Source organism: Choristoneura fumiferana, chromosome Z, assembly GCF_025370935.1.
Source record: "Choristoneura fumiferana chromosome Z, NRCan_CFum_1, whole genome shotgun sequence".
NCBI classification, from domain to species: domain Eukaryota; kingdom Metazoa; phylum Arthropoda; class Insecta; order Lepidoptera; family Tortricidae; genus Choristoneura; species Choristoneura fumiferana.
In genome coordinates this window covers 26859361-26884508 of record NC_133472.1, presented here as the reverse complement: position 1 = coordinate 26884508, position 25148 = coordinate 26859361, and the positions used below count along the sequence as shown (strand labels likewise).

At 35.6% G+C, this 25148-nt stretch overlaps 2 protein-coding genes across 2 annotated transcripts in view; one reads left to right on the top strand and one right to left on the bottom strand.

Moving 5' to 3' along the window:
- The first annotated feature begins 2402 nt into the window (after positions 1-2402).
- Positions 2403-6560, top strand: LOC141432834 (uncharacterized). The gene is made up of 2 exons (XM_074094629.1): positions 2403-2483; positions 3966-6560. Exons 1-2 carry the CDS (start codon positions 2475-2477, stop codon positions 4491-4493), a joined length of 537 nt encoding a protein of 178 aa, XP_073950730.1. The 5' UTR covers positions 2403-2474; the 3' UTR covers positions 4494-6560.
- A 4122-nt stretch (positions 6561-10682) lies between these two features.
- Positions 10683-25148, bottom strand: part of LOC141432877 (basement membrane-specific heparan sulfate proteoglycan core protein-like) — a 240521-nt gene continuing 226055 nt past the window's right edge. The window contains exons 60-76 of the mRNA XM_074094693.1: positions 23223-23377; positions 23016-23142; positions 22556-22719; positions 22138-22345; positions 21596-21787; positions 20298-20439; positions 19453-19588; positions 18431-18600; positions 17838-18070; positions 17274-17419; positions 15419-15526; positions 15229-15327; positions 14820-15006; positions 14353-14550; positions 13492-13589; positions 13227-13347; positions 10683-10828 (exon numbers count right to left, since the gene is read on the bottom strand). Of these exons, the coding sequence (XP_073950794.1) occupies positions 10683-10828; positions 13227-13347; positions 13492-13589; positions 14353-14550; positions 14820-15006; positions 15229-15327; positions 15419-15526; positions 17274-17419; positions 17838-18070; positions 18431-18600; positions 19453-19588; positions 20298-20439; positions 21596-21787; positions 22138-22345; positions 22556-22719; positions 23016-23142; positions 23223-23377 (2630 nt within the window). The remainder of the gene's footprint in view (positions 10829-13226; positions 13348-13491; positions 13590-14352; positions 14551-14819; positions 15007-15228; positions 15328-15418; positions 15527-17273; positions 17420-17837; positions 18071-18430; positions 18601-19452; positions 19589-20297; positions 20440-21595; positions 21788-22137; positions 22346-22555; positions 22720-23015; positions 23143-23222; positions 23378-25148) is intronic.

Here is a 25148-nt window from a genome sequence, read left to right as displayed (position 1 = left end):
AAACTTTTCGTAAATTGTTTGAGCAATGTTAAGAACTTTCTAATAAGTACTTATTGTATAAAATAACGTATTTTTATCAATTTCATTATTTTGTGCCACGTCATTATTAAGTATTTGACAATTGTTTTTAAGAACACGTTTAAAATATGACGTCTTTTTTACAAGCTTTTTTTATTCGACTGGATGGAAAACGACCATTTACCTTATCAATTTCTGCGTACAGAATTATACTATTTTATTTTCCAATCAGGCATTACTATCAAACCGACAAACCGGCAAGAGCATGGCGGATAGTTACGTCCAGGATAGGGTTCCGTAGCCGTTACAAAAAAATCAAATAAGTACTTCGTATTTTTCTAAGGACTTAACGATTCCCCACACTATAAGGTTCAACATGAAAAAAAAAACCATTTACATCTATGGGAGGTAGCCTAAAAAAATATCTTTTCTATTTTCCACGCAAAATTATATCGCTCTAGCACTGGTAGTCTCTAAGCTAAGCGTTGTCTCGAAGGACGGACAGACATGCGAAACTATAAGGAATTCGTTTTTACCATTTTTGCCACGGAACCCTAAAAAGAGCTTCTATTTGATATTGTTAAATTAAAAGGCTTGAAAGGGTTGAAATAGCGGATGAAAGTTTATTATAGTGGAAGTTCGTCATTTTCGAAGATAAAACCATGAAACTTGGCATTTAGGCACTTAATAAGAAAGAAGTAGACATTTGTTTGAGATTTTCTCTAAAATTCGACCTGTGGGGATGAAATAGGGGATGAAAGTTTATACCTATGGAAGGTCGTCATTACCGAAGATAAATCGATGAATATTTAATAAACTTAATAAGAGATAAATAGTATATGTTTTTTTTTCTTTTTTATTCATCCTATGAAGGGGTGAAATAGGGGGTGAAACTTTATGTGGAAGATCGTCATTGTCGAAGATAAATTGATGTTTCTTTATGAAACTTGGCATTTCGGCACTTAATAAGAATTAAATAGATATTTGTTCGAGAGTTTTTCAAAATTTACCTGTGAGATGCAACGCCGTCAGAATCAGTAGAGATAAATCGATGAATCAATATGAAACTCGGCATTTAGGCACTTGATCTATCTATCTATAAATAATAAAGCTGAAGGATCGAAAGTCTGTACATGGAAGATAGAATCGACAACAGAACACGTTCCAACAGTTTGTAGAATTTTTGTCTGTTTATCTGTTTGTCGTTTATTTGACCGCGCATCACGTGAGAACAGCTGAACGGATTTTAATGCAAACTTTACTAATCTGTCGAGAAAATTCCCGGCCAGGATATATGTAGATTATAAACATTCAACCACTAAAAGGGGGGGGGGGCGTAGCCTCTACACACCATTGAGTTTAGTATGCACATGAATCTTATGACGCTTTTTATGAAGGGGTGCAGACTTTTTTTCAAGTGTGCTATGACTATCGATTACCCTACCTACTGAACCGTCCGCGTAGAATTCGGCTATCCCGCGGGAACTATGCAATTTTCCGAGATAAAAACTATCAAATGTCCTTCTTCGGGACTCAAACTATCTGTATACTGAATTATGATTGGTTTTTTGGAGTCATTTTGTATTTTTTCTTTCAACTCTAAATTTGTTACTTTTACGGGTATCCCGTGAAACCATATCGAAAATACAAACTGAGACATGGATGCACAGAAAAACCAGAAAAAGAGACCAGCGCTGGGAATCGAACCCAGGTCCTCAGCAATCCGTGCTGCGTGCTATAACCCTACACCACCGCTGGACAGGAATCTAGACACGAATTTTTCCTATGCATTCATATCTCACTACGCTACTTATGCAGCAGCACTAGCGACATCTATGTTCCGCTCTCATCGAGAGACGTCACACTCTTTCGGAACCAACCGCTCACCCAGACAAGAGATGTCGCTACTAAGCCATCAAATTATGATTGGTTTTTGGAGTCTTTTTTATTTTTTATTTCACCTCCAAATTTGTTACTTTTACGGACGCAGCACGGATTGCTGAGGACCTGGGTTCGATTTCCAGCGCTGGTCTCTTTTTCTCGTTTTTCTGTGCATCCATGTCTCAGTTTGTATTTTCGATATGTATAGGTACTGAATTTCATCTAAATCAGTTCGGTGGTTTAGATGTGATGAAGTAAGACTTACAAACTCGCATTTAAAATATTAGTGGGATTGTTAGTGGGATTTGTGTATTTACTATTGTGATAGAAAACGAGTGTGTGATAATAATCATCAAAACAGCAAAGTATTTTTTTATAATAGCTATGGTCAGCAAACGAGTTTATTTTTTCAACAAAAAAAAAACATCTTTTAAGCAATAAAACTAATAAGCAAGCAGGTCAATTTCACGCTTGAACAAAACTTTAATGAAATCTCACTCTCTGTTAGTAATTTTGCTGAAAAGTAGGTATGTATTGCATTTCATTCTAAAATTATTAGAAACTGGCTAATAGACATGAGCTTCGTGAGTATTGGTTTTTATGATGTAGGATGTAGTCGATATACATGTGAATTTGGGATAAAGGGTCAGTCAACTTTTTAGTGTATAGCTTATTGCCATAGTTACGATTCCCGAGTTACTTATGACGTACAAATCCACACTAAAACTTAGGAGTTGTGACAGTTTTAAGACAATTCCTTCATGGCGTCATGGCACATCTCCGAAGCATGTTAATCCATACATTATAAATGTGAAAGTGTGTGTGTTTATGTGTTTTTGTCCGTCTTTTACGCCGAAACGGAGCGACGGATTGACGCGATTTTTGGCATAGAGATAGTTTATGGGCCAGAAAGTGACATAGGCTACACTTTATCCCGGAAAAACGGAAAAACAGCGCGCGATAACCTAATTCCACGCGGACGAAGTCGCGGGCAAAAGCTAGTAGTGTATAATGTCAAACATTTTTCTTAGAAAGTGTATCACAGATGTCTCCTGCGTTACGGGACAGACAAAGGTACTCGTACAGTAAAAAGTTGATTGACCCATTTATCTCAAGATTTTATCTAAATATTGTTTTTACGTATTCTTATAGAAGGGAGCGCCAAAGTTCGCATACTCTTCGCTATTTATAGTACCGTAATTTTTGTCTGAATCATCGTTTGTCATAATTTTTTCCCACTGAAACCTTAAATTTTTTCTGAATTTTTAAAATGGTCATCCTATAGAAAACTATAGGTTAGGTTAGGTTTGTTTTATAACAATTCTGAACAATTATTGGATTCGGAAAAAAAGAGTTTATAGCAAACGATCTTTCTGGCAAACATTACATTCGGACTTTCAATAAGTATGCGAGCCAATATGGACCCCTTATAGAAATCTACTAAGTACTAAAGATAAAAACAATGTTTTTTGTAAGGTTTCAGAATGTTTCAAATTACAATCGCCACATTACCTACAACTGCAGGTTGAATCTTCGTGATCCTGTAGGTACCTGTTATAATGTCCTGTGTCGTAAACAGAAATAAAATTAACATACGGTACTCATACCTAAACAGTCTTACATATCAGATTCTTTATTTATTTTAATTATTTAAATTAGGTTTTTAGTTACGAGTAAGCTAGAGTCATGGTTACCTAACATTAAAATGATACTGTCAGTGCAATGATATTAGATAAGGTATACTAGTATACCTAACTTTAAAAGTTATTCGCCGGAAATTTCTAAAAAGATGTGTACTTAAAAAAATTACACTGATATAATTATAAATATTATTATAATTAATTAAGATTAAAGTATCTAAAACAGCGACTATAGTTACAGTGCTTTTTGCACTTTTTTACGTAATAGTAACATTAAAAATGAAATTAACTTAGGTATCTTGAAGTTAGCACAGTATGTATTTTGATCATTTTGATAAACTGCGCGTTAGAAACGGTCATTTTTGTTCGCAACTTCAATCTGTTTAATAAAATTCAATTTTAGATAACTACTTAAATTAATTTCAGTGTTTATTACTGCGAAGCATTGCTGTTATACAAGTGGTATTAGCGCTTAGGGTTCTGCCACAGGAACGATCTGACTACATGAATGAACGACGAGCTTCGAAAAATATGAAAAAATTTGATTCTTCGAATGTTCTGCTAGATTCTGTCATGAATAATTTAAAAAAACAAAATAGACATAACCAGAAACACGGAATTGGGGTCAAAATTCTCCGTCATGACGAAGAAACCACCGTTTCAGGCATGGATGCCCCCAAGGGTGAAGACTTGGCTCAAATTCTGCGAGAAGAAAATGAATTAAAGGGAATCGGATCAGAATCATCTGTGTTACTAGAGAGGCCATATATACAACACAAAGGTAAACATGATTTCCTGGTCATGGAATCTGACCACGTCGATCCATTCGTGACAGTTGTGCCAAATAACATATACTATAATGTGGAAAAACCATGTGTGAACTGGCTAGATTCTTGTTCCCTTCAAGGAATTCGAGCTCACTTATTACAAAAAGTCCGATCTCCTTTTAAGTAGCGAGACACATATTTACATTGACAAAAACATAATATTTACCTACTGACGACAGATTATTGTCTTAATTACAGAAGAACTTTGTGCTGTTTATGCTTTAATCTAGGTACTTCGTCAATGTAGCCTCACTTAACGATAGTTTAACGCATCATCAATCAATCTCCAGAAATTAAAAAGACGGTGAATATAAATGCAGTTCTTTTTGGAATATCAAAATCAATATCACTCTCGATTACGTTGAGAATCGAAGTTTTTACTCTCAAAGTCACTACTTACTTATCTACATAAATCTCGAAGAGCGCTCTTGTCTCAGATGTAACATTAGTAGGCCCACCACCTCAAAATAGACAAATAAGGGGGTGTGATGACCATTCAGTAGCAGCGTTTTGTATTTTATTTCTAGGGTTTTTAATTTTTCTGTGTAAATAATATAGCAACACGCACACGCACTCAGTTATATCATTCGCAATACTCACTCAAAAGCGTACAGCTGTGACCTTTTTTGACGATTTTTTGTCTATGTCTTATAGTTTTAGGATTGTTTAAGATTTATAAAACATACTAGCTTATGCCCGCGACTTTGTCTGCGCGGATCTAGGTTATCGCGCAGTGGCGCCTTCTACCGGACTAAAAGGTATCCTATGTAGATCCTTGGGGTTCTAACTACCTAAATATATACCAAATTTCATCAAAATCGGTTCAGTGGTTTCGACGCGAAAGCGTAACGGACAGACAGACAGAGTTACTTTCGCATTTATAATATTATAGTAGGGATTAAGGTAGTGCGATGGTATGGTATTATAGGTTTCTGGAATACCTACCTATGATATTAATTTATATTTCAAAATGTATCAAATGAATTAAAAAATAGTATTTTATGCAACTGTATCGTAATAGGGTCCTTAAAACACGAGTGTGGGTTTACGAAACGAGGCGTAGCCGAGTTTCATAATAGGGTCACATGAGTGTTTTAAGGCCTAATAACGTACAGTTGCATAAAATATTTTATCTATATCCATATATTAAATCCTATCATGTGTTCAAGAACCATTGAGAATGACCTGGATTAACTGTAACTAGGTAGGTACGTCTGCCCCACGAGCTGCGCCCGCTCGCTGCGCGCGCGACGACCTGCTGCTGCACGTGGTCGCGGCGCCCCCCCGCCCCGTGCTGTAATGATGTGTGAAATCTCATTACGATACGTATCGTAATGACCATTACGATACAGCCATGTTCATAATAGAATCCCATGTCGTGCCTATCAATGTCGTGTCGTGCAATCATGTCGTGCAAAGCATACCTAACTTATCTCCTTAAATATCAATTACACACACAAAAAGTGCTGTAAAAGTTCAAATTACACATTGTGGTCGATAAAATAAAACTACGCTCGAAAGAGGGATAATCAAAGTCGTAAAAGGTACACTAAATAAAAAAACCTTGTTTATTTATAATAGTTTAATTGTTAGATGCATTTTGTTAACTTTAACATCAATAAACAGAAGTCCATTATCATCAGTTTCGATCATAAATCTAAACACAGCGACATTTTTGTTTACATTTTCAGCAGGCACGACACTAACAAAGTGTCTTCTTAGCCAAGCTTAATACAAATACTTACTGATACACCTCATTTCAAATTTTGTTTTTTACCTAGACACTGTAGAGCAATTGTTCGGTAGTGAGAGACTAGCATGAGCGTCGTTATTTCCATTGTCAGTCTGTGCGTCTCATTCCAACTGGTCCAATCAGAAAAGGATGCACTGAGCTACAACGTTAATACGGTGCGCGAGTTAGCCTTTCGGGTGAAACCAATTTAAGTACATTATAATTTTGCCAAATGTTGACCACGACTACTTATAATATTCGTTGCTTCAGATAATGTTGAAAAAATGTGACCTTTTAATAAATATAGCCAGGTACGTAATTAAAAATGCAACTTAAAATGGCAGTGGTAAATAATTAAAAAATACGAAATCACGTTTGGCACATCTTCTCTTACCACGGTTATTCATAGTATTATATTTTGAGAAAGGTGCCGTAATATTTAACCTACAAAAATAACTAAAATGCACTAAAAGTTTTCTGAAAAGTAAGCGACGACTTAATAATAACATGAAATGGTTGGTATATGGCCTGCAAGCCGAGACCTCTCCAGCAATGGCAACCACAAGTCCTGCTATACAAATGCCATGTAATACACGCTACAACATAAATTATAGTAGGCTGATAAGCTAAAAACTCAACTTTAAGAATATTGAATATTTTCCTATCTACAAATACGATTTATTAAAATCTTATGGCACCAAAGACATCGTGCTTCTCCGCGCACTCATAATGTATACAAGAAAGATTCCACCATCGTAAACATTAAGCATAGTAGACATTATTTCAATAGTTAATAACATTTTATCTAAGTACTAAGCTAGCTGTATTGTCCTGAAAAGTTATATTTTCTTACTTCTAAATAGGTACACAACATTTTTGCTTAGGTAGTTATGTAACAAATGTCCGATTTTGCATTGATATAGAACAACAAACAATAAGTATCAATTTTCCTCTTTGACTTCAATAGCTATTACATTATATAATAATTCAGAGATAATTTAGCTTACCCACTATTTTGGATCATTAGAATCAGGAAGGTACGAGTCTCAATGTTTTGATATAAAACAAGTCATCCAATTGTACAATAAATATCATAGTTACTTAAATTTTTTCAAGTTTTATTTTTTAGGTACTTACATCTGCTTTAATAATTGACTTTATAAGTTTTTATAATTGTCATCTTTATCAGATTTTCATTCAATTTTGATTATGATTTATTTCTTAAAATTATGCCTTATTTCCCAATAATTTGGAATTGAAATTGTATTTCTTTAGGAAATATAAGAATGTGACAAAAATAAATAAAAAAGATATACTGAAAACATATTGCTAAGATTTGTTCGGACAAATAAGTTAAGTAACTTGTACCTTCTTATTTGATATTTTTAATTGACATTTGGTTATAACATTTTATCAATGAACATAAAGGTAAAATAATGAAATTATAGAAAAAGCTTTCTCTGTAATTTATACAATGCAAAACTGATGGTCTAGTTGTGTAAACACCTTAAAGTCCTCACTCTAGATGCGCCTGGAAGTAAATAAATTAAAATCTTAATTTTGCCATTATTATACATAAGTACAGTGCAATAAAAAACGGGGGTGACGGGGGGTACTTATTAAGCAGTTTCGGCTGGGCAGTGATCAATCTATCAGCCAGTCCAGACATCCATTTATACATGATAATAATATACATTTAGGGTAAATGTTAATAATGAGTTAGTGAGAGAATTCAAGCGTTTTGTCAGGCCAACTACGCGGCGCCGTGCCAGGCAGCACCGCGTCCAAATGTTAAGTCATACATAAACCCTGGATTGTTCGACCCTGAGTGCACGTCGAGACTACCAATTGTAGTCAGTTACCGCCGAGTCAAAGAAGGACACCCATTATTTAAAATGATTTATTACGCTTTTAACATAGGTATGAATTGAATGAATATACCTACCGGCCATAGTTATAGGATTACCTAAGCATTCTGTAAACGAAGACAAGAGTGCAAATAGTGCAAGAAGGAAAGGATTAGGGACAAATGGAGAACTAAGTAAGGATTGACAGCAGATTTTGAATTAAGGAAATATTCAGGTGGTGGACTCTCGAATACATCGACCTCTTCGAAGTATGGATACACATCGGGGAAGATTGAACTATAAATATATCCAGGCAGCATGAAATAGAGCAATTAAGAATTGTTAGTATATCTACAGTCCAAATGCTCAAATAATTTGTATAACCGGCCGTCAGAATTCGGATTCGGCACAAAAACTTAATATACCGACCAGCTGTTCAAATCAGTTGAGCATTTTAATTGTATGTTCAAGGATTTCATTAGGAAATTAGGTACAAGTACAAAGTATAGGTTAAATTTTCCTAAATCAAGTTCAATCCACTTTAAATAATCGTAGGTTAGTTTATCAATACTAATTATTTTAATAAAAAGCCTATAATGGCGCCATTTTATTTGGATTAGCGTCATTGAGTTAAAACAATTATACAAAAACACCTTCCTACTCGTATGCTGATGAACAACGTACGTTCATCAATGCAAGGTAACGGCGCCTATTACCGTGGTACTTCAGAAAGTTTTCAAAGGAGTCCAAAAAATGAAAACGAGAATAGTTTTTATTTTTAAGATCATTTATTGAACTTTCAGTGTCGTAACTTTTTGGGCTCGTTTTAGTTATTAGTATGTGATAAAATAATTATTGAAATCAAAATACCCAATGCTAAAAAACATGATAATAAACGTCTGTTACCTTACCGCGATTGAGCTCTCGGACCGTATTTTTCTCCCTGCTAATACAAACCCGACACAAGTTTGAAATTTGATACCGAGAGCAAAAAACCATACCGAAGATATTTTAGTGAAGGGTGAAGTTAGCAAAGATTAAAAAAAAAACCAGGAAAAAATATTTTCAGCGAATTTGTATTTAAAAATCCTCTAAATTAGCAGCAATAATTAACAATAAGTATGAAAAAAAAAAGGATGATTAACCAATTATGGCTTTTTGCACAACATAAACATGCGGATCGGAAAAAAACAAATTCTCGCAATTTGCTGTCACTGCTGTCAACTTTTTTTTTTAATTATCGATTAGGCCATTTTTTGATAGGTGGCCAACATAACGAGTCTAAAGTCTATCAGCGGCTCAACAACTAGCAGATGCTAGCAAGCGTTTATGAATCATACTACAACCGTCTAACAAGCTTATCAGTCTCTAAGTAACAGACGATCAAACCTCAATTAAGGATTTTTTATGAATAGCTTGTCAGTGTGTAACTTTTGGGCTCGTTTTAGTTATAAGTATGTGATAAAAATAATTATTGAAATCAAAATACCCAAATCTTCTATTACCATGGTAAAGGACAGGCTGTGATCCATTACCGCGAATTGAGCTTTTATTGCCGAGGGTATAAAAAACAGCAATTTTCTACCATTGGTGATAGGAACCCGACTCATGATTTGGAATTTAATACCGGGGATTAAAAAAATGGCTTTGGTTCTGTATATCGTACACCAAGTTTTTTTTTTAGAAAACTATATAAAAAACGAAAATACTTATATGATTCAAATGATGTATCCAGCCGACTTTATGTTTTTATGCTTATAATATGCCACCAGGTAATTGATGTATGTATGCTAAGTAAAAGTCTCAACTTTATCAAAAAAATCTGCATTTACGGTACCCTAAATGTGAATTATTTTAATTGAAAAATATAATATCACTCGGTAATAGATAATTCTTTAAGAACCTATCACTGACCCAAATAAAATTGAATGGGACGGTAATAGATTCCCATACCATCGTTAATTGGGTTAATTTAGAGTATTGCAAAATCTAATTCCGACCCACAAAACAATAGAATAGAGTTGTTTCCATTACAAATCAAAAATACTTATCATAACCTTGGTATATAATCAAAATTACATAATTGGTAAGTAAATATAAAATTTTATCGCAATATTTAAACAACTTGGAAAAATAACGGTTTCTACAGAAAGTACAAATTCAGTACTGGAGTGTTTGAAATTAAGAGTTTGTTAATACTTTTCATACCACGGAAATAGTTTTTTTTTAAACAAATTATACTTATACGATCATTTATACCAAAAGTAAAGCATGAAGAATCAAAATCACCACTTTAACTATTACCGTGGTATAACACGGAATTACATTACAAGCCACAGTTAAAAATGGCACTTTTCGCCGCTGTACCTATTTTATTTTCCATTTTAATCGTATTTCCGGGCTAAAAAATATAAAAAAGTACTTTAAATTAAAAAATCAACCTATTATGTAAAAAACCTAAATAAGATTCAAGTCCGCTTGTACTCGTATGTAGTGTCACGTGTTAGTATGGCAATCCTTTTCCTACGGTACCATTTCGGAAATTCACGAATAGCGAGATCTTTGATTCATTCACATATATACTTATATATTTTTTTAAAGAAATTGTTCGGTTTGATTATAAAATGCGTATTTTAAATTGCCGCGGTGATGGCCGCCGATTTAGATACTCCTGGTAATAGGCGCCGTTACCTTAGTTCAATTGGAATTATTATTCGATCACCGTGTGATGTGAGACTTACTCCTTGCACCGCTGCACGTTGCGTCCTGCCACAGCCGCCGCGCCCAAGTTCAGGCTACGCCCCCTGTCCGTGAACTCCACGGACACGATGCAGCCGGTCAGGCCCGGATGGCCGTTTACGTTCAGCCGCTCCGGAATACCACCTACAAAATTACAAGCGTCTTAGTTGAAGAGAAGAACAATTTACGGAGCCCTACCGGCCATAGTTATAGGATTACCTAAGCATTCTGAAAAGTACAAGAGTGCAAATAGTGCAAGAAGTTTAGGATTAGGGACAAATGGAGAACTAAGTAAGGATTGACAGCAGATTTTGAATTAAGTTAAATTTGGTGTAACATTAAATACATTTACTTTCTGAAGTATCCTTTTTTTCGGGTTTTGATTGATTTTTTGGAGTATTACATGGAAATATAGATACAGTAAGACGTTGTTTTAGACAAATGGTGCACATTTTGTATTTCAAAAATCAACCTTCATACGTAATTAATCATTCATAATTCGTACCAACTCTGAAACCCTGTTTCGCTGAAACGTTAAAGACGTTAAAGTACTACGCGTTTCTTTTGCCGGCCGGTTTCCTACACGATTCAATCTCGAGAAATTGTAAAGTCTCGCGGGATATGAATTACTGTTATGATCTATTTTAATATTCTTAATTGTCGATGAGAGACATATTGTAGCTTTCTATTATTGAAAGAATTTTGAAAATCTGCCCGAAATTGAATTCACTTATTTTTATTCTGCGGAATTTTGCATTTAAAAAAAAGAAGTCTGTCCATCAAACGATATTGTAGCTTTCTATTGGTAAGAATTATTTAAATCAGATCAGTAGTTTCAGAGATTACCCCCATAAACAAAGAAACAAACAAAGTTGAGATATTTTCTATTCCATGGGATTTTCTAAAAATCTTTCCCTAGTGCACCTCTTTATTACTTTAGGTCCATCTATGCCAATTTCAAGTCTCTAGCACCAGTAGTTTTGGCTATGCGTTGTCTGTCAGTCAGCCAGTCATGGTACTGTTCAGGTAGAGTTAGGTATAGAATTATAATAAATCAACCCTGAAGTTGAATTCACTTTTTGCTATCCCGCGAATTTTACGTTTTTAGAAAAGTAGCGTATGCCAATCAGGATAATGTAGCTCCCAATTGGTAAAATATATTTTTAATCAACCCCTGATTAATTTCCTTAAGTATTTCGATGCTGCAGATTACTATTAGAGATACTGCAGATTACTATTTTTAGTGAAAGAATTTTTTAAATCAGCTCCGAATTTGGATTGTCTTACTTACTTCTATGTACCTATCTTGCGGGAATTTTGCATTTTCCCAAAGAAGAGTAATCTATACAATCAGCAATAGTGTAGCTTTATATTAGTGGAAGAATTTTTAAAATCAGCTCTGAAGTTAAATTCAGTTTTTCTATCCCATGGGAATTTTGGATTTTCCGAAAAAAAAGTGGCCTATGTCAATCGAGGATAGTCAGCCAAAGTTGAGGTTACTTATTTCTATCAAGCGGGAATTTTTCATTTTCCCGGAAAAACGTATCCTATGTCAATCAGGAATACTGTAGCTTACTTTTATTGTAAGAACTTTTAAAATCAGACCCAAAGTTGAATTCACTTATTTCTATCCGCGGGAATTTTGCATTTTCCGAAGAAGAATACTTAGTCTATACTAATGAGGAATAGTGTAGCTTTCTATTGATAAAAAATTTTTAAAATCATCCCGAAGTTTTTCAGTTTTTCTATCCCATGGGAATTTTGTAATTTCTTGAAGAAAATGTAGCCTTTGTCATTTGGGGATAGTCATATCACATAATATATAAGAATTTTTAAATCAGCTCCGAAATTGAATAAATTTATTTCTATCCCCCGGGAATTTTGCATTATCTCGGTAAAAGGTAATCTACGTCAATCAAGGATAGTGTAGCTTACTAACGGTGAAAGAATTTTTAAAATCGCATAGTTTCAGAGATTCGACTGCCACAGCCGCCGCGAAAAAGTTTAGATACGCCCCCTATCCCGTGGGAACGATGAGCCTTTCTTAGTGCGCGTCTACATCTATTAAGGAATACCACCTACAAAATTACAAGCGTCTTAGTTGAAGAGAAGAACAATTTACGGAGCCCCTTACGGCCCCTACGTGATCTTAAACAACATTAAGAAAAGTACTTGTTCGGAAATGTTTTTATAGTTTAAGGGAATATTTTGAATTTAATTTTGATGACAATATTGTGAGTTGTAACTAATCATTATCTTCTAATCATTACCCTAATGTAGTAACATGACTAAGCAATTGTTTATTTATTTATTTGACATTGAAATTAATGCATGTATTAGCTCTCTGTCTGCTATTGTATGCTCCAATGGGGCAGATTATGTGCGACTTACTATCAAACTTATAACAACTTCACCAACGTGTATACCATAATCATTCAATATAGATATTATTATTATTATTAAATGATAACACCACCTACGTCAACTCTTGATAGTTTGGATCATTTCAATACTCTCTAGGAAGGTTTGGGTTCGGACTCACCTAGGTAAATGTTAGAGTCTGCATGCATAACACTGGCGAGGCCGGCATATGTCTCGGTCTGAGTGGTTTGCTCTACGGTCAACTCCACTTCCCTACTATTAATGTTCATTTTGACAATGATCTGCGAAAAAAAATTTTATCAGCAAATTTGTCACGGTTTAATTGTTTACAAAAAATATTAACAAAGAACAGCCTTAATTAAAATAAATCTCAAAACTTTATTATTTTTATAGTATTTTGGTGTAAATATTTAAAAAAAAGTTACGTTATGTCGCAGGCCGTCGCTGACGTCGACGTTCTCGACAGCCAGTCGGGACGCGCCGTCACCTTGATCCCATTCAAAGACAACGTGCCCATTTTCAACTGTAATAAACAAGAAAAATAAGTATAGTCATGATTTGCACCTATAAGCTTTCGGAAATATAATCGTGGAGACCGAATTTATAGTCTAAGTAATATTAAGCAACTACTTACCTAATAAAACACAAGTTTTTCGAACATAATTTAATTACACTACGCCTGATGATATACGTGATGATAACGCCTTCAAATTCGTTAAAATTCATAGGCAAATTATGCAAAGAAAAGTCCCTTACCAATAAACTAAAAGAAAGCTCGTGTTTATGCTGGATCTAGGCGACATTAAATGAGTTTTTATGCTCTAGTGCATATAATAAAATCTTCGTCTAAGACCAAGGTAGGTGTTAACAGCCACAAACAAAAAGTTTCTATAGGTATATTTTTTTGATAATTATTAATTTATATAATAACTCATAATCAATCAAATAAATCAAAATAAATCAATAATGCTGAATATTTATTATTATAATAGCAATGCGTGAAAAATAAAGGTACCTATGTAGTAAGTGAACTATGTTTCCACTGTTGTTATTAAATACCAATTTTCATCTCCTCGCAATCAAAGTGAAAAGTAGAGTGTATAACTCGAGCATTAAACTCATTTTCCCCTCGACGTGTCTATCCACCCTCGACGTACCGGCTCGTGTGGCTATATGAACGCCTCTGGTAAAATGGCTCATTTTATGCTCTTGTTGTACAATCTACTATTAGTTCATTGATATAGAGCTCCGCAAAGTAACACCTGATTCAACAAAAGTCTTCTCACCTCGTAAGAGAATAAAGTCTCCATTGCTTGGATCGGCCGCAGACTCTCTGTGGTACAAGATGACTCCGTTGTCGCTCCTGGAGTTGATGGTAATCGCGATCACAACCGGATTTTCACTGTAGTGCAAGTTCTCAGCCGCTAGCTCCAAGTAACCGTTACCGTCGAAGCCAACAGGCGATCCGGTATGGAGCTCCAGTGCTAGTAGGCAAATAATTTAGGATCAGTACCTATACAATCAGTCGAATATACAGAACCATTCAGATAATAGAAGTGTCTGATTGTGACAGCTACTGTGTGAGGTTAAGTTCCGGTTTTGGCTTTGGTAAATGAAAAATCAACTCTCGGGCAGAAAAGAAGTCATATCCGTCAAGTAATTGTTTTTTTTGAAGTCGGTTAAAAAGGCAAACGGAAGTGCAGTTAACTACTTACGAAGCATTTATTTCTTTAAATAAGGGGTTTATACGTACTCATATGGCAATGGGTGCCAGCATATCCGAGCGGACAGTCGCAGGTGTAGTTGAACCGGGAGGAGGGGTCGGGGCGGCATGTGCCGCGGTTCCTGCAGGGCTGCTCGCGGCACGGGTCGCTGTAGCCCGGCACGCGGCGCGTGGGCAGCGGCGCGCGGGTCAGCGGCGGCGACAGCCCTGGCCTCTCCTTGGACAGCAAAATGATGGTAATTCAGCAACAGAAGAAACAATATCAATAACGTACAGCGTCTAAGACGATGGGACTTCCGGAACAGTGTGTAATTTAAGAAATAACGGACTATTGGACTTTATATTGGATATTGTAGGTACGGACCATATTAGACATGAGGAGGAAAAGGCGTCAGTTAACACCATGAGTATCAAATTAGAATCGTATTTATGATCTTACCTCAGGAATATCTCCGCGTTCGTAATGGGTACATTCCGTAACATTGTTTGACTCTATTGAAGCAGTTACGATGTTAACTGGGCCGGCTTGAACAGTGACCTGTCAAAAACAAAACAGAAACATTTTTGTTTATTCAAACATGCTCACAATTGCATTAACATCTAATGGTTGTCAGTTTAATGATACTTACGTCCTTAATGCAGCCGCTGAATCCACCGGTCACACCAGTGTTGTTGTTGAGGACGATATTAGAATCGTCGACACCACCGACGTATAGAGCTGTACTTAGGTGAAGCGGCTGTAAACGATGTGATTCACGTTATGTTTTTGTTGTGGGATGAGAAAAATATATCTTCGACTTGTATAACATGTAGCCAAAATACCAAACATAACACCAAAGAAGATTTTTTAAAGACATACTCGTAGGTGGGGCTCGTAGTTTAAGATTTTCTTGTTGTAAGATGATACGATTCAAAGATTAGTTATTTTATCTACCCCCATATAGTAAATCCTCTATTATACGTTCAAAAACCATAGATAATAACCAGCATTACGACATTTGATTCTATTATGAACACGGCTGTATCGTAATGGTCATTACGATAGTATCGTAATTTGATTTACGCGTGCAGTAGGTAGAGCATGGCGGCAAGCAGCAGGCGCAGGTCGGTAAGCTCGTGGGGCAGACATACGTGTTCGTAGTTCTCTTTGCAATGCAGGTCATTCTCAGTGGTTTGCGGAACACATGATAGAGGATTTCATATATGTATGTAGATAAAATATTGTATGCAGCTGTACGTAATTAGACCTTAAAACACTCATGTGATCCTGTTATGAAACTCGGCTACGCCTCGTTTCATGAAACCACACTCCTGTAAAATATGTCCTCATTACGATACAGTTGCATAAATAGCTAATTTTCTACTCGCGTAGTACAATGTGCTACTAACGATATCGCTATCGGTAATCCAATGATGTGAATCGTGTGATCGCAACTTTGACATTTCATTATGAAACGTTTCATAATGTTCTCCGGTATGACTATCTAATGGCCAACAGCCATTCTATTTTATTTACATAATTATTATAATCGACTTTATAGATTAATTAAAATATGTTTGTTTTTATAAACAACTATTAAATAATATACTTACATCGGACAATAAATTAATTTCACAGGTTATTATTAAATATTTATATTTCAACATTATTTTATTTGGCTGTATGACCTAAAAAGTTCCCAGGTCCATTCTAAGGTTGTAATTAGTGAAAAAAATAAAATATTTTAATATTTTTTGCTTATTTTAAAGTTTTTGATATTTTTTTGTCTTCTAAATATATGTGGTTTTATTTTAACCTTTAATTTAAATGTTCTCGCTGCTGAGGTGAAAAATTGTATGTGTCACACGAGACCAAAGTTTTTTTGCATCTCGTGTATTTAAATCCCTTGCTGCTCTCAGGATTCTAACCTAGAATCACTCGCTCACGCTCGTGATTCAATTATAGAATCCTTCGCTTACTCGGGATTCGAAATCAACACTCGCAACAAAAAACAACTTTGCTCTCTTGTTGCACAAATAACTATTATTGTCCGTTATATAAGTTTCATTATTTATTAATTGTTTATGTATCAGCTCGTAGAAAATTGATCCTATCTCTCGCTTTTTTCGTGTTGAAGTGAAATGACAGATCAAAGTAAAGTTCAAATATTTGGAATTCAGTAAGTAGACCCAACACTGTACTCAGCATTTAAAAAAAATAATTAAAAAGTTACTTTGTCTCACGGAGTGAGCAAAATGCGATTTTGCTCACTGATTGCTCATAGCAAAACCTGCCTGTTTGAGGTGCTGAGGTGAAAAGTAATGTATGCAACTATTCATAATCAGCCATTGAGACACTCGCACTCGTGTCTCAATGGCCCTTATTATTATACAGTTGCATAAAATACTATTATTATGCACCTTAACTTAATAAGTTGTATGTACTGTGCTCTTAAATATCGTTTTATCCGTTATCATTTTTTACTTACTATTTTTTTTAATTACCTTAGGAGAGTCCAATCTGCCCTCACAAATGTCATAGTTTTGGTTTATTCGCAGTAGAACGACATATACGGTGCGTGATATGTTTACTTCGGTCCATTCGTTGGCGGGCAGTGGGTAGTGGCTTGTCAAGATAACTGGACTACTTCCTGCGAGCAGAATAAAAAATATTGGGTTGAACTTTCGAGTGTAAAATTATGTAGGTACCTATCACTATCCTGATCAATATCTTCGTATTACTACGTGTCCCGTCGATGATCTATTTTCTTGTGACAATAGGTTAGGTAGTTCATATTAATCTGAAATAGTAGTTTCCTTTGAAGTGAAAGTTTTTTTTTTATTGATTTTGTAGTCCCAGATATGTATGTACAAACAAACAGTTTATCTTTTTATAATAAAAACTTAACGCCAAATTTCAGAAAAATCTCTCGTTACGTCTCAAACCGTAATTATTATAAATAATACCAATATTGTTTTATATTAGAAATTTGGACTATAAAATAAGCACTAGAGGTTTCTACTAACTACTTATGCCACAATATCATGGATTTTTGTTTAGTAACTCACCGTCTCCAAGTTGGTAGCGGAATTCCAGCCGACCTTCGCGAACTATCAGTGCAGTGAACCCTCCGTGCCCAAGTTCGGATTCAGCGCAGTACATGATGATGCCGTCAGTAACAGGGCTCATCGCTTTAATCTTCATAGACATGTGCAACGACCGCTCAGTCTCCGGTGTCTTGATGGCCAAGTATGCGCTACCAGTGAAGGCCGGGTATTCAATAGACTGTTGAATATTACAGCTGGAAACAAAATTTCATCCATAACTAACGGTGTTCTTATTTGAAAAACTTATTTTGCGACAGACCTTGTTATTGTTGCTTAAGTGAACGATTCAAAAGTTGAATTTACATTTTTTTTGCCTGCTAAACCTTCTATATTATATAGTAGAAATTGGCCATTAAGAAGTTGCGATGTGGTGTGGTGCTCACTTATAAATTTAACACAGTGCCGCTGCTAAATCCAGTTCGATCAAAGTTCTTGCGACTTATCCTTCAGTTAGGTATAGTAATGATCGTAGGATAGTAATGATGTTAAGTTTAATTGAGTGATCGAAACGCTCGGATACGCTAGGATATTAGGTGTGAACAAGTGCTACTTGCCGAGGGCCGGTGAACGTGATGGGACAGGAGCACTTGTAGCTGTCCTCTGTCTCGGTGCACTTGCCGGGGCCGCAAATGCGCGGGCGGCAGCCCTCGCCGGGGTGGTCGCAGTTCTGGCCCGCGTAGCCGGCAGGGCACAGGCACACGTAGCCGCGCTCGTTGCGCGCCTCCTGCGTACGCAGCGTTAACACTCGCTTAATAAAGTTTTAACAAAAAAAAAAAAAAACCCGACTGCCTTAAAAACTAAAAGGAAGAAAATAAGTCTAGTGGTGTAGAACTCTGTCAAGAAGCTCATTTAAGGTTCAACAGTCGGGACCCATGACCAAGATTTTTTGAGCTGGTAACGATTTGAATGGGAGCTTCTTGACCGAGTTCTAGACCACTAGACTGTGAGGACCGCGATGTACAGTAACAAGCATTAAAATATCTGCCACAGTGGAGCGTGAAAAAATATCTAACACGTCCTTCCGGCCCTACAAATAGAGTCGTATCAGATATTTATGCACGCTTGTTGTGTCAGATATTGGTAGTACCTAGTAAGAAAATATAAAATCGAAAAAAAAAATGCCACAAATGGTTTCATTGTTTTAATGTCTTCATCTGTTGCCCAATATGGCTATCCTAAGTTTTCCCCTCCACGGAGTTGTGTATAAGTGTTGGGGGGGCTAAAAATGTACCCCGAAAGGGTTATTTTTGCGATTTTACGATTTTATCTCGTAAAGGACTTACAATGAACGAAATCTGTTCTTCAAAAAAGCTGAACGGAATTTTATCCCGCATCGAAAGAAGCCAGGTTCATATTTTACGGACTATCCGTTCTCAAGTTAAGGCTCATTAGAGTGAGGTGTGTTTTACATGGTATATGAAAAATTATTAATTTTATCTCGTGGGAATTTGGGGAAATCTTTAAATAGTTTTTCCGAGTTTTACCGACCTAACAGCATCAAAATAAAAAGAATCGTAAAACCAATTATCATATATTTACAAGTTAAAAAAAGAAAAATTGAAATTCAGTTGCTCACCTGACATATGCCATCGTGCAGACAGAGATTAGGCGAGCACGAGTCACACTCAGCGACTTGGTATTTGTCGATACTGTCCATCATGATATCCTTTTCTTGTTTTCCTAGTATTAGCATTCCCACGCAGCCGATGAATCTGGAATATCCGCCCAAGTGCGAGTTGAACTTGCGTGGAGAGGGTTGCGTGCAATGCCAAAGTCAAATGTTTTTCTCTATTTTTTAATTTTACGTTGCTTTTAAATTAATACAAAATATCACATTAAGACGCGTCTTACTGTGAGAATTTCAAATGTGATATTTTTTATTACTCGCGAGTTAAGTACTACTAGCGCTACCTAGTGGTGTTTTAGTGAACTATTTTCCATAAGTGAACGTATTATATTGAGTTTTTTTTTTCAAAATTTACACAGTACAACAACAACAGTAGGTAGTTACGGAGATCAGGGGGGGAATGGTCAATTTTCGTCTTCATTCATGAATAAAATCAAAATTATTTATTTTAAAATAATAAATAAAATATATTTTAGATCCTCATAACGAGCCCTTTCATTTTATATTGAGTATATGACACACCAAGTTATGAAAGTCCTTTTTTTTAATTTCCTAATTTGTCCCCCGAAAATGACCGTTATTTTAAAAAAAGTTATTTGTTATGCAAGACTGGAAAGCGACTGTTTGGCACGAGTATAAGAATATTGAAACCCGAGTAAGTGAAGGAATCGAGGATTGAGCCACGAGCGAAGCGAGAAAAGAATCCTGAGCGTAGTCGAAGGTTTCAAAGGCACGAGACCCATAATAATATCGTTCCTAGTCTTGTCTTATATCTATCATGAGTGAGTATTTACCCTGAAGGACGACCGAGCACGCTCGGAAGCTGGTTGTAATCACGCACTCCTCCGATGTAAAGAGGCTGTTTCAGTTCCATTGCTTGTAATTTATTAGGTAATTCAGCGGTAAACGGTCCAGTATCATCCACATTCATCGCCACTGAAAATAAAATTCAATGAAAATGTTACATCGTGCATATTTATTTCTTACCTACTTGTTTTATAAACGTAAACTACCTACGCAATGAGGACTATCGCGTATGAATTCACCGCTAGAGGCGCTAGTGTAGCGTGAGGTCTCCGAAATGTCAAATCTCATAGTTTTTGGGTGAGCTACACGGGTTTATTTATAATTTGAATAATTTTGCGAATATTTTGTATTACCTAAAATTAATTATGGCAATTATGCGTTACGGGGCAATGAATGTCTGTGTTTTGAGACAGTTTAGTCCTTCGTAAACTTTATTCTGCCCTTTTTTTCCGAACAAAACGGGACCATGCAACATTGTGGTTTCTCGATATTTTTATGGTACGGTTTTAAGGTGTATTAAATATGATATTAATCTAAACTTTGTTTTCACGCCCGTAAAAACAGACTTTGAAAGCCACATTTAAAAACCTCACGCAACAGTGGCGCCATCTAGAAAGACAAAAAACGATAGCCCTCATTTCTGTTAAATTACATTTTTATTATTCACAAGGTAGGTAATTTATCCTAATCCTAAATCATTGGTTTATTACAATATTATGTTTATTGTAATAACCAATGATGTGGGATTTAAATTTGGCATTAAATTACATTATTAAAAAAACAGCTCGACTCACAATAAAAATTAAGGGTGGAGAAAGATACGACTAGTTTCGACCATTTCGGAAGACCTTTATTAGGGATGAACGCGTTCGCAACGGGGGCACACACCGCACTGCTCCATGCAAAGGACGCAATTAGCACATTTTGATTACCGTTGTTTCGGTATAAGCGATTCGACCGATACCACACACGTAGTACCTACCATTTAGACGTAGTGCTATTCTATCAATAGATAGAGTCACTAATAGTGAACAAACTCATTACTGAATATAATGAGGTTTTCTGAAAAGGCCAAAACTAGTCCGAACGTCCTAAAAAGGTATACATAAGTATAAGCAATAGTATGTTCTTTTTACACTATAAATATTATAAGTGTCTAACATTATTTGTTCTTATTAGCAATACGATAGTTCAACGAAATGCAAGATAAAAAAAAACAGGGGGATCACCTGTCCTGTAGTAGGTAGTCTAGTATAATTGTATCCTGACACCAATGAATTCGTACCTTTAGCATACATCCTGCTCATACGCACGGTATGCCAGGTGTTCAGGCGCAGCGGCCGGTCTCCTTTCACGATGAGCGTGCTACCGGTCACTTCGAGAACCATTTGAGGAACACTATCAACAAGTTGCAGGGCAATAGAATCTCCATTGCGTTCTTCATTTTGGCTATTGTATAGAATCAAACCGTTGGAATCTGAAAATAAATTAATAATAATAGAATACGGATTACGATGTATGTTTTTTAATTTGAATAAAAATATAAATAATAAATAAATATCACGGGACAATTCACACCAACTGACCTAGTCCCAAAGTAAGCTTAGCAAAGCTTGTGTTATGGGTACTAAGCAACGAATAAATATAATTATATAGATAGATACATACTTAAATACATATTAAATACCCAAGATCCGAGAACAAACATTCGTATTTTTCATACAAATATCTGCCCCGACACGGGAATCAAACCCGGGACCTCAAGCTTCATAGTCAGGTTCTCTAACCGCTAGGCCATCTGGTCGTCTAAATATAAATGTTGTTTACCCATAGGTTTGAAGGAAATTTCAATGTCGAAGTTCAAGTAAGCATCTTCTAATCTTTTCATGGCCAGCCAACTGTTTCCGTTAAACATGGGGACCACGCCGGTTACCAGCAAGACGACCCGCGATACTTCCCGAGTGCGGCCATTGCTGACGGTGCAAATGTATGTTCCAGCGTCCGCTTCACTGACTTGTTGCAGGTATAAGTTTGGCTGCAAAATACGATTCATGAAATACACATCTTAAACAATTTAAAATATACAGATATTCAACTAGTCAAGCATATTGGAATCTTCCGCACGTATAAAAACAGAAGTCATTTGCACCACAATTTTCGACAACACACGAACTACACACTTCTTTTTCACGTAATGTTGAACGAACATTCATAGATACTACACTACAAGTTATTTGAAGTATACCTCATTGCTTCTGACATCTGGTGGAAGTGAAGAAAATTCGCTTCTCCATTCATATGACACAGGTTGTCCAAGGTTATGCCGGCAAGGAATGATTGCTCGATCGCCAAGTCTAGCTGTATAGGTTTCGTCTCTTCTGTTCTCTGGATAAAAAGGAGCACTTGAACCTATAAAGCAATTGTTTTAGTTTAAACAGTGTCTTGCAAAAGGTTCCGAGTTCGATTTGTACATTGGATTTATTTAAAAAGATTACAGAACTAACAAATTTGTAAGTTTAAACGTGTTCAATTTGTGTACCAGTATTATACCTATCATATTGTTCAGTTATAATACTTATAAATTACTAGCTGTCGCCCGCGACTTCGTCTGCGTAGAAGTATGAATAATATGTACTAGTGTATGTTTCATAAAATCGGTGAACAAACACTGCGACACGAGAATTTCATGTATTATATTATTTTACCTGGCTGTATTTCGAGATTGAAATCGTCGGAAGATGAAGACATTGAGTCCGTTCCAGTGCACCGATACACGCCAGCATCTGATTCCGCTACGCTGTTCAGTATCAGCACTGAACCATCTCCATAGGGCTGTCAAGTAAAACGGTAATCAGGAAGGCCATTACATTTTGCCAGTCATTACTAAACTTTAGTAGTTAGTAGGTACTAACCCGTTGTTCGACGTGTTGCCTGGTGTTATATCTTTCCCAGCTAACGCGGACTCCGCGGGAGGCAGCTCTGCATATGACTTCCACGTTTTCGCCGACCACGAATTGCCGTCTTGGCTGCTCGATAGTTACCAACGCTGGAGCAACTTCCCGAGGTCCTATAAAATTTGTAATGTTTATAACTGATTGTACACGATTTTACATTGTCTACACGGCTTGTTTATCATAATCTCCGTCATCTTGGCTCGATAAAATGATTTGCCAAAACAACGCCCAAAGAAGAGGTAGTACAGGTTATGCAAATTATTAGCACACAATTTAATATTTTACTAACTATTGGATATTTATAGAAGAGTACCCAAATAAAAGTACCTATGTTGATTTAATAATTTATGAAACGTAAGATATTAAAATATTTATTTAAAAAATACCTAGTATCAATGCAAGAAAAAACCTTCGCATCCTGTTTAATACTCTGCAATAAGTAGTTTAAGTATTTATTTATTTTTATTTCTAGTTACAAGCTTTTCTTTAGCTTGCCCTGTTTATTTATTTATTTGTTTGGGTCAAATCTTGGAAGCTAAATTTGACCCACTTTCAGCGGTCCGATTGACTTTAAATTTGGCATAATTATGTAAATTTGGTGGCAATACAACAATCTAATAGTGACATCTTGGTGGTCCTGCCAGGATCGTCTCCGCAGGAGAGAACTCCTCAATGATTAATAGTACCTACCGACTTGAAATTTGGTACGGATATTTAGTTTAGATGACAATGCAATTACAGTCAACAAAAAGTACAGTCCGCAAAAAAGCTTCTTTTAAAACTGAATTTTTAACAGTAACTTATATGCGATTTTCACAGTAAACAAAACAGCGCTGATGAGGTCCTTAAATAATTATAATAATAAAATTTATTATAATGCGAGGTAGGTATATTTTTGTAGTAAGTACTACAAAGGATAATTTATAATAATAGAACTTAGCTAAGGGGCAAGAGTAAGCTTTTATATATGCCATTAATATACTTATGTCATGTTAATTGTGTGATTGCTATGAGAATTCCATTTTCTATTTTATCTGAAAAGTAATTTTAGTGTTATGGTCATATGTAACAAAGCAGGCATGCGCATACTCGTGAGGGCGTTAGCTAGACACACTTTTACCATTACCAGTACCAGTTTATCATTACACACATAAAACATGCATACCTACTTACCTGCATTTGCGAAAACTGCATAGTTACGTAGAATATTTGTTCGAAAATTCATTAAAATCGATTTGATCCCCACATGCTTCACAGAAACATATTTTGTTATTTAGTTAACAACCAAACAGTGGACGTACGACAAATGGCTTAATAATTAACACATGCGACAAATTAAGCGCTTATAAAAGGTAAATCTCGTTTAATATATTAGGGTAGGTACTACATATTTCGAATTTTTTTTATCGATTCAATGCCTTAGAAATGTGTATGCATAATGTAGGTAGGTACTGTAATAAAATATGTGCCTAGGCAGTCTTAAAATGAATACAATATTTTATAAGATGTTTAAGTAGTTTCACTCTCTGAAAAATAAGGATTGTGAAAGAAACCACTGTTTCCAGTTAACGATCAGAATATTGGTTTAGGCACAACGTTATAATTAGTAGAGTACCTATGCAGATAATGCTTTTCATATTAATGTTCAGAAATGTATAACAAAGAAAAAAAACACACGTTATAGACTAACATATGGACCTTTTTCCCTTTTTTGAAATTGTTAAAAATAGTAGGTAAGATAGTAAAAATCTCCTGAGCAACCTATGAGTGTAATGCAATTTATTTTATTAGATACATTAAAGAACTTTCACTAAATGGACAACTACTGGACTAACATTTTTCGATACACAGAAAATATCTTTAAAAAATAATAATAAGTGTTGG